General features: G+C 38.1%; 1 protein-coding gene across 3 annotated transcripts in view; it reads right to left on the bottom strand.

Annotated features, from left to right (window-relative positions):
- Positions 1 to 2,991: 2,991 nt before the first annotated feature.
- Positions 2,992 to 10,208, bottom strand: part of stat5b (signal transducer and activator of transcription 5b) — a 33,486-nt gene continuing 26,269 nt past the window's right edge. For 2 of the 3 annotated variants that reach the window (XM_056770653.1, XM_056770655.1), the window contains 9 exons: positions 9,680 to 9,802; positions 9,484 to 9,576; positions 8,946 to 9,152; positions 8,070 to 8,164; positions 7,842 to 7,984; positions 7,600 to 7,755; positions 6,825 to 6,882; positions 6,486 to 6,593; positions 2,992 to 6,387 (listed from right to left, as the gene is read on the bottom strand). In XM_056770653.1, coding sequence (XP_056626631.1) covers positions 6,264 to 6,387; positions 6,486 to 6,593; positions 6,825 to 6,882; positions 7,600 to 7,755; positions 7,842 to 7,984; positions 8,070 to 8,164; positions 8,946 to 9,152; positions 9,484 to 9,576; positions 9,680 to 9,802 — 1,107 coding nt within the window. In that variant the 3' untranslated portion in view covers positions 2,992 to 6,263. The other variant, XM_056770654.1, reaches the window with a different exon arrangement.

The following is a 10,208-nucleotide window of genomic DNA, read 5'->3' as shown; positions in this document are numbered from 1 at the left end:
CTGTTAAAGGAGTAAAATTATTTATATGGCGGTGTCATGTATCATGTCTTGTTGAATATTAATATAGGGGGAGCTCTGTGGGGGGTTTTAATGTTGTATTCATTTTGAAGGGTTTCTAGTATATGTATCATTGTGGGGTTACCGTTGTGTTGAAGAGTAGAGACTGTGGTTAGGATAACAATTGGCCAAACGTCATGAAGATTATATATTACATTATTGTGATCATAAGTGCAGTGATTGTCTGAATAAGTGCTTTGGCTTGAGCATGTTAGGGTTCGGGTGTGCTTATGCTATTGTAAAGTAGCTGTTTTAAAATATGAAATGTGTATTGTAAATGGATGGTTGATAGATATCCTTTTTGTGTGTATATTTATGAGTAGATATATTAGTCAATATATTTTTCACATGTACATCAATATGTTATAAAGTATATGACTGATTATAAAATTACATATATTGTTACATATAAGTAAATATATTGTCATATATTTGTCGATATGTGACCCTGGATCACAAAACCAGTCTTAAGTAGCACGGGAAAATTTTTAGTAATAGACAAAAATACATTGTATGGGTCAAAATTATCGATTTTGCTTTTTCTTCCCAAAATCATTAGGATATTAATTAAAAATCATGTTCCATGAAGATATTTTGTAAATGTCCTACCTTAAATATATAAAAACTTAATTTTTGTGAGTGGATGGCCTGCTGCAGCGCCCTTGATTAACAACTTCAAAGGTGATTTTCTCAATATAATTTTTTTTTTGCACTCTCAGATTCCTGAGTTTTAAACGGTTCTATCTCAGCCAGATATTGTCCTATTCTAACAACTCATACTTCAATAGAAAGTTTATTTATTCAGCTTTTAGATTATGTAAACATCTCAATTTCGAACAATTGACCCATAAGACTGGTTTTGTTGTCCAGGGTCACATATATGAAATGCTACAATTCCTTATCTATTTTTCAATATGTTGTAATATTTTTACACAATATATCTTTTCTAATATGCCATTATGTCATTTAATTAATATAATAGGAAATAAATGTACTTTCCGTAAGGGACTGACAGAACCCCAATGTAGTTACAACAGGAAGGCTTTATTTTAAGCTATTAATACACAATTGTTTTTTTGGTTAATTAATACAGCTCTCTATCCTAATATGGGCCATAAATAAGGATTTAATTTCGTATCCCTTCACAGGGTACCTCGTATCACAAGAAGTGTTGTAGAGAGAGGGATTAGCCAGTGGAAGCTTAGATTCCATATTCAACATTCAGAATTTCAGTACTTCCCGAAAAACTGAAAAACCGTGCGGTAACATCTTGGCTTGTTCAATACTGCTTAATATTTGCAAAAGGCACAACATCCCACCCCCACCAGATGATGATGACGCTGGAGATACCAGTTCCCTGAGCAGAATGTGATGAGGCAGCCTTTAGACAACACTTTGCCAACCTTCACTGGGTACACATAATTATTAAGTATTAATACAAACAAGTGTTTATTTCAAAGGCCTTTTTTTGTCATTGTATTTTTTCTTTAGTGCTACTGTGTAGTATTCGTATTCCAGTCTCAATACTTTAATTTGAAGTTTTAGTTTTTCTCTCCACAGTGCTTGCAGGTCATCTGGGGGTGGGTTCTCTGCGTGGCTGTCATCCACCAGCGGGCATATCTGACTTGAGGTGGCATACGGAGAGTTAGGGTTGTTAAAATTCATGCCAATGTGTTAAAATGTAGACATACAATGAGATAAGACCTCATAACTGCAATGACAATATTATCGAGAATAATTTAAATGAACTTTTATGTATAATAGAAGGATGGTTAGATGAGGGATGGCTGGATGATGGATGTGTAAATATCTGCCTGTTAAAAAGATGTTCAAAATCCGCCTGTAGTTTATAGACGCAATTGTATTCAGCACAGGTCACTCCTCTCTTGGTTAGGTTGCACTGGCTCCCTATAGTCGCTCGCATCCAACTCAAATCTCGGCTCTTGGACTACAAATCTACCACTGGTTCAGCAACCGCATATCTTCACACGCTAATTCAGACTTTTGTACCCACACGATCCCTGCGCTCTGCAATCGAACAACGTCCTGTGAGGCCGTTCCACAATGAGAAAAATCCCTCTCACACACTTTCTCCACGACTCTGGACTCCACCACTCTGGAACGATCTCCCTCTTGCCTCTTTAAGAATCTGCTAAGAACACATCTCTTCAACATCTCAACAACATCTGACCCATTAGTACAGTCTTCTACTTTTTTCCTGCTTGCCTAACCCTCCCAAAAAAAATATCTTAGCTACGTATACTGTGATAGGCTAACTGAGAAGTTTTTACTGCACCTTGACATTGTTGTTCTTTTTTTCACAAATTGCTTTTATTGTTGTCCCCTACTTAGTCGCTTTGGATAAAAGCGTCAGTTACATGACTAAATGACAGCTGTTTGACTCTTGCAGAAGTATACATTAACATACTGTAAGTTTCAATTGAAATGATGATGAATTAATTACTCATCAACAGTCACTTCAAATAAAGAACAAAAACCAGTGTCCGAGATTATAACAATGGAAATATTTGGGATTGGTAAACAAACACAAAATGAAATGTCTACTAGAGTTCATATTCAATGTCCTTGACATGACTGGAAAAGACTGTCAAGAGATTTGTTTGCCTTGAGCTTTACGAAGGCCAATGTCATTTTTGCCATTCATTTGGATCTTTGACCGAGGGACCCAACTGAGAATATTGGTCAGAAAACAGAATCTCAGAGCAAACAAACACTCACAGAGAAATACTCTTAAAAATATAGTGATGCCATAGAAGAATCATTCATTGAAAGGTTCTTATCAGAACAATTCCTTTATTTTTTTTGTCTTTTTTTAGTTTTACGTACCCATTTCCATTAGAAATAACCTCTTGTAAAACAGGATGGTTCTGCGGATTTAAAAGGTTCTTTATGAAACCATTCAATCATAAAAAGTTATTGTATGACATTTTTTATTTTTGAAATACTTTGCCAGGCTGAATTTTGTCATTTCAGTAACTCGCGCTGGCCAGCACATTTCATCCAGGTTTTCACTGCATACAGAACATTATTATTATACAGAACCTATTAAATGACATTTACATTCATTCATTTAGGAAGTGTTCATAATCAAAGTTACAATTTGATCGATTTATCTTAATAATAATCAACAGAAGTGCCAGTAATGCAAAGTTTAAGTCAAAACATTCAGTTAGAAAACACAGTTGTAGTCATAAGATGTTTTGTAAGTGTTTATGTTATCACTAAATCCCTTATTTTACCTATCTATCGTATATAACGCTTCACATGCTGTAGTTTGTACAGTCACTGTGGACGCACTGTAAGCAATTCTAAAGGACAATTCTGTTGTTAAAATATTTATAAACCTTTATTTTTTTCATTTTCATAATCTCCCAAAACACAGAAGCTGTTGATCAACTATGAAAATGACAAGGAAAGACCTCCAACGAATCCAACAAAAGTTAGACAATAAAATAGACCACAAGTACAAATACATAAAAAAAGAAACAAAAATAATTTTTTGAAAAAAAGAAACAACTAAAAAAACAACTTCACATTGAAAACATGTCAGAGAATTGTAGAATAAGACATTTGTAACAGTATTATGATAATATCTATATTTGAAATAATATATCTTTTTACACTTCTTCCTTCTAATGATACCTATTCCCCCATACATTATAATGTACAAGAGGGCTATTCAAATCTTACCCTGGAGGGCCGGAGTACTGCAGAGTTTTGCTCCAGCCCTGATCAAACACACCTGAGCAAGCTAATCAAGCTGTTCAGTATCGCTAGAAAATCACAGGTGTGCAAGTTTGATCAGGGTTGGATCTAAGGCTGTATTCCTGAGATCTTTCTCTTAAGGATAATATAAAGAAACGTCTTGGATTGAGAATTCCTCATATTTTAATGGACTGGAACATTACAATTATATTAAAAAATTAATGTGGTCATTTATTTCTATTTCGAGTAAAGTCATTTGATTACGAAAAAGCAGACGGTAGGAGTAATTTGGAGTACATTTAAACATCCACGAAGCTGAAAGCAAATTCAAATGTGCAGAGATAGGAGAAGAGAGGCTGAGATAATTCACCTTGTGGGACCGTATAGTTTTCCTGTGGTAACTGTCTCTTTCAGAGAAAACATCTCACTGTCAATGCCCACTTCCATTGCGATTCAGTCCTGAAAATCATCCGTCCTTAAACAACACAAATAAAGCCAGCGCAACAACACTAGCAGTCCACTTTACACTTTTGTTTCACATTATGGAACAGAGAATTAAAAGACTTTGAAAGAAAAAACAAAAGAGTAGTTTGAAGGCATTACTGTCATGTATTTCTCTGTTGATTCACTCTTCTGGGGGCTGTGAATTGCCTCACATATAAATCACATGTAATGTTAGTTTGATTCAGGCCGTTAAAAACAGCTACACTGCTGCTCTGATGTCATGTTGAAATCACAGCGATTCAGTTTGGAAAAATAAATGTCAAACCTTTAAATAGAAAATTTTAACTGATCTCACCATAAAGCACAGTCAGGACATCATATTATACTGTGCGATATGTAAAGGATAACGCATTGCTTGCTGTGGATTATCCGGTTTATCCCATGGTTAATTGACAATTTGAAGCTGTTTTAATGTTTACAGAGCAATTTTTGATCAGACAGGTTAAAATGTTATTTTTCTCAGTTAATTTCAAATGTAATCAAACTGACTGGAACTACATTTAATGCACACCTTCCAGCCAATCAGAATCCAGTATTTAAACAGACCTGGGTATAATATTACATCAGAACTACAGACTAAAGAAGAGTTCAGCACTCATCCTGAAATGAGAGCGGGTGTGTAACACGTCACAAACGATCCACATTATGACATCAATATACCACATGTACGTTTCGAGAGCAGCCTACAGACAAAGTTTGACACTCCAGATCAGGTGATCCAGCATCAGATGACATCCCTGCGGTCACACCCACACAGAGCTACCTAAAATGAGAAAGAGCTGTTGTGATTTACTAAAGAAGCAGGAGCATCTCGATTCAGACCCGGGGCGTAACTTTGTTTTGAAGAGTGGTGAGGACAATAATTGAATCAATCGTTTCTGTAATAACTGGTTGGGAATATTGATCATATATAGTGGTCGTTAGTGTTCCCAAAACGGTCATTTGGAGAAAGTCACTTGGCTGTTGCGGTGCATTACAAATAAAAACAGTTTATTATATTATACTTAAATGTCACTTGTTGGTTGGTTTACAGGTTTTTGTGCTTTGACAGTGGACGCACAAGTAAGCGCTGCGAACGCGGAAGATGCACACATTTCGTAACGGCCGCGGTTCTCCATCTTCTGCAAATATAACTTATGAGTGTGAGCAGCGGGAGATGGTGAGAAAGCGGCTCATCCTGAATTTTTTGAGATGTTAATGGGCCCTAAACAAAACACACCTTCCACAAGCATTTCTTCATTTCTTCCAAAAAGTGGTGGGGACATGTCCCACCCGCAAATTACGCCTGTGATTCAGACTGATGACATCAATTAACATTCTGCATATCGCAAAGTTTTTTGTCGGTAATATAGAGTTTTGTAGGTCACAACTGTAGGTCACTTTGGATAAAGCGTCTGCTTAATTATATCAATGTATTTGTAGTCAGTGGCACAACAGCTCTCTCTCAGACAATAGTTTGATGATTTGTGTTGTTACAGCGTTTTCTATTTCTGATCCTTTTCATTGCCTCATTAGATCTGGATTGCTGATAAATGGATTGATATAGCCAGTAGCAGCTCTGTATTTTGATAAGTTGCTTGGTCACTGTTACCACTGGGCTGATAGTGTGAAAGGGTTTGTCTTCTTGTCAACAGCATCAGTGCTGTGACTTTAATACACTGCTCTCTGCTTTTAATGGATAAAAACATCAACATCTATCTCAACCAATGGAAACCGGTGGGAGGAGCTTAGTGCCGGTAACATCGAATGTCCTTAAAACTGGTCTTCATTGAATGAAATGAAAGATGAAGGCTCATGTAACTCATTCAAACCCCGTCGGACAGAGAATTGACTTCACAAATCGTTCTGTACTGTACACATCCTCTGCTGTTTAAGATGACAAATGAACCAAGAGGCAGTTAAACATTCAAGGAACAGCATTTGTTAAGAGAAAAATAATGAGTTCTTTGTGTAGCTGCGATGAGAGGGGTCAAAGGTCACGACTGTTGTCCACTCCATTGGGTTTCCATGGGCTGACGCAGGAACTCCTCGACCTGACGGGCCATGTCCATGGTCTCATCCAGATCAAACTCCCCCTCCGTCTCCAACATTGGGTCATTCCTACACACACACACACACACACATGCGTCCAGATCACACAATGCTTACATAATCAACCCCATCAATGTCACACCTTGATAAACAGAAATAAAGCTCACATAGACGGATAGATTGTGAAGTTATGCGGCTGACTGATGGTGGGTGACGCTGCATGCTCTATAAAAGAGGAAATCCCTGGAGACGGTTCAGGATCTGGCGACGAGAAACTGAGAAAGGAAAATAACATCATATCTTATTGGCAAAAGAGAAGCGGCCAACCACAAACTCCGGCAGTTAATAGTTGGAGAAACAGAAAGAATAATTCTGTAATAAATAACACGAGTGTGCATGGCGATCTGCATGTGTGCAATCTGTGTCGTATCATACTTGCATTAAACCAGGACACAAAAATAAAAGTACAGACCGTCTCTTACTTTCAAATATAAAGAAATACTCACTCAACCTTCACCACCTGCTTGATCTCTGGTTTGACGTATCCATCACCCACAGCCTTTGCTGAACAAAACAAAAGTTTACTTTCATTGAGAAATTAAGTGACAATCTCGGCCAGATTATATTAGTTGTCACACACTAGACTCTGAACCAACGTACAAAATCATTCATCTGATGTAACGGTAATGAACACATTTATGTGCTACTTGTTTAAATAATGTTAGCTAACTGCGTGATTTATATTATTTGTATTCTAACTGTAGATTTCTGCAATATGGACATTACGTCAAAGTCTGTTACAGAAGTGATGGCACTCGCCTCCAGCCAGCTATTTCACTCATTCTCTAGAGCGTTACATTTGAACCCATTCACAGTAATGGCAGTGGATCTACAGCCTTTGATTACACATTGCTATTTATTGTGATGTAGAAACATGCTTTGAAACACTACGCATTACGAACAGCTCTACACATAAATGTGAATTGAGCGGAAATTCTTTCATTTCTAGATATGATTACAATGTGAAGCTCCTCGTGTTCCACAGAATAACAGAATACAGGTTTAGAACAACATACAGTAATATCAATAGCACACAAACCTACACAAATGTGCTAAACCAGTGGTTGTCAAATCTGTCCTGGAGGATCTCTAGTACGGCACATTTCATCTGACCGGCCCATCAGGTCATCACTAGAGACTTGAACGGAAAATGTGCCGCACTGGGCTCCTCCAGGACTGGTTTGGAAACACTGTGCTAAAGTATATCAAAGTATCCCATACAGTTTGGAGGCGTGCAGTAGCGCGAGAAGACTTCATCTTTAGGCTGGTTGGGGTAGAGAAAGAGGAGATGGTTCAGATCACTGATGCGATCAGCCAGAGACCGGATGGAGAAATCTCTAGTAGTGAAAGGCATGAGGTTCCACACCATCCGTTCTCCTGCAAAAATACCCACAAGGTCACAAGAAACATCAGAAACATTTAACCCATTCCTGTAGCTTAACACGTCAGCTACAATTTTCTACCTGATTTATTGGGGTTCTCTGCAACCCAGGCAATAGTGATCCCTCCGATCTCCGAGTCGCTGAAGCGCAAGAGAAATGTGCCATTGGGTTTGGACATCAACATATCCTGAGCCTGCTGCTTGTTGAGGAAACCCAAAATCGCTCTGCAGATAACAACAAAACATCCCACTTACACTAGATCTGAGCAATCGTTTCTTAACATTCCTGTGAGATCTGAAGCATCATTACCCATCATTCCAGTGAGACTTCAGATGTTTCTTCATGAGCTCAATCACTCCATCAAACCACTGCCAAAATGTGAAATTTCTGCCTGGTAAACTTTCCTGAAAACCCAAGAATACAGGTTTCTACAAACAGAGGTTTTCCTCAATTTGTGAATGCACTAACATGAAGGTGAATGTCTAGAAGGATCTTAATCCTGGTTTAACAGCGGAGAAACGCAGGGCTGTGTTTGCAGTCATATTTCTTCTGTACAGGGGATGGATGCTCATAATCCACTAACATTATACAGCACATTCTGTTTTAAAGGAAATAAAGCTAAATCATGTTAGACTTGGGTTTGGCCATTTTTTATGCAGGACACGCAGCCAGTATTCGACACACAAGCTCGAGTTTTCACAAGCTCTTTTTATTGATCTCAGGGTTTGGGTTTTATTTTAACACCTGAAGGTCTCAAGTTTGGCCCATCGGCTGATTAAGATAATGAGCTTGACACGACAACCCGTGCTGAGTGAAGATCAGTGAGTATACTGCCATTCAGCAGTAAAAACACATTAAAGAAGTACGGCAGGGGGACAGCATAAGGATTATTCTGGTTGAGTACCTACTGTATCACACCACAGAAGAGAAGTGTGTCATCCCAGCAACTGTAAACAAGTGGCTGGTCCTGTCAGCTAGACTGAGTAAAACACTCGCTATATGCTGGTATTTCTATATAAATATTGTGAAGTAGTGCTGGTCATTCCATCCACCGCAACAGGCATACAATTCTTGACCAATGTTTTCTATCAAAAATGACTTGAAACCATAGGGTTAAGGAATAGAATATACAGTATAAAAATCATTACGTCTATGGAGAACCATATATACAAGTGTGTGTGTTACCCTGTTGAACTGAGACCAGGTGATGGTCATGTTGCGATACTCCTCAGGATTGTTACTGGAGCTGCTGAAGGCCTTCTGAGCGAGAAACACCAGATTATCTTCTGACAGACCTCTGTCACTCTGAACCTCAGATTTATACTTCATGTTCAAAGCCTCGCAAAGCTGTGGCCACACAATCTTATCAGGGACCACGAACGGCACTCGACCCTGAAACATCACAAAGCACAACTTTATAGAAGAACGGACTAATAACAACACAAATCACAGCATTAAGAAAAGGAACATTTGCTAGACTCCTCAAATGCCATCGCACAGTTTTAAATGATGAGTTTACTTTTTTTACTGTCTAACAGCCAGAGGAAAAAGGTGATCAAATTTGCAAACGATATCGTCATAATGTAAAACACAGCCTGTGAAAATATAACCTTGATATCTCCAATAATGACAAAGACTGAAATCAAACTGATGCTCCTTTCAGATTATGAGACTTGGGTTTTAAACACACAAGGTCACAGATGTAAATGATGTAGTCACTAACTGGCTCAGAGAAAGCGTTGTCCCAGAGCACTGTCGCCGTGGCGTTGTTGTCTTGACTACCATGAACGATAACCACGACAGGCAGCGATAATGTCTGCACAAGACACAAAACAACAAATGCATCACAAAGGCATTTTAACAGAATTGACAATGAAGAAAAGATCAAGGAATGAAAGAGCAAGATCAAAGATTTTTACCTTGACATGAAACACCAGCTCATTTCCACCCACGCTGAACTGAGACTCGAATAGAACTGTGAACTTCTCCTCTGTCACTGATTCGGCCCCTCGCCGGTCTGCACGCTTAATGCGCTTCAGAGACTGAAAACACAAACATTTTCACACTTTGACAACTGGGTTCTGATTAATACCATCATATTGAGTAAGTATAAATCTCCTTTCTTAAATGCCCTTCAGGCTACATTCAGCTATTTCCAGAAATAATCACATTTCAGTCAGACACCAAAGATCAATTTGACCTAACTTTTTGCTCATATCAGGTTCTCACGTCACATAAAAAGCAAACACATCAGACGTCGCTGCAGATACAAGCTTGATACAAGATGTGAAAAGTGAGGACAGTCAATCTTTTAAATCACATTATGTGTTTATCCAATCCAATAAAGTCTTTTCTAAACAAAACATCTGAAGGGATTGAACACTTCTTTATGAACTTCACTCAATGTTAGAAACATTCCAGACATCACAATCTTATTGTAGTTTCAGT

The sequence above is a fragment of the Triplophysa dalaica genome, chromosome 17, assembly GCF_015846415.1.
Source record: "Triplophysa dalaica isolate WHDGS20190420 chromosome 17, ASM1584641v1, whole genome shotgun sequence".
In the NCBI taxonomy this organism is placed as follows: Eukaryota; Metazoa; Chordata; class Actinopteri; order Cypriniformes; family Nemacheilidae; genus Triplophysa; species Triplophysa dalaica.
This window is presented reverse-complemented; position numbering and strand designations above follow the sequence as displayed.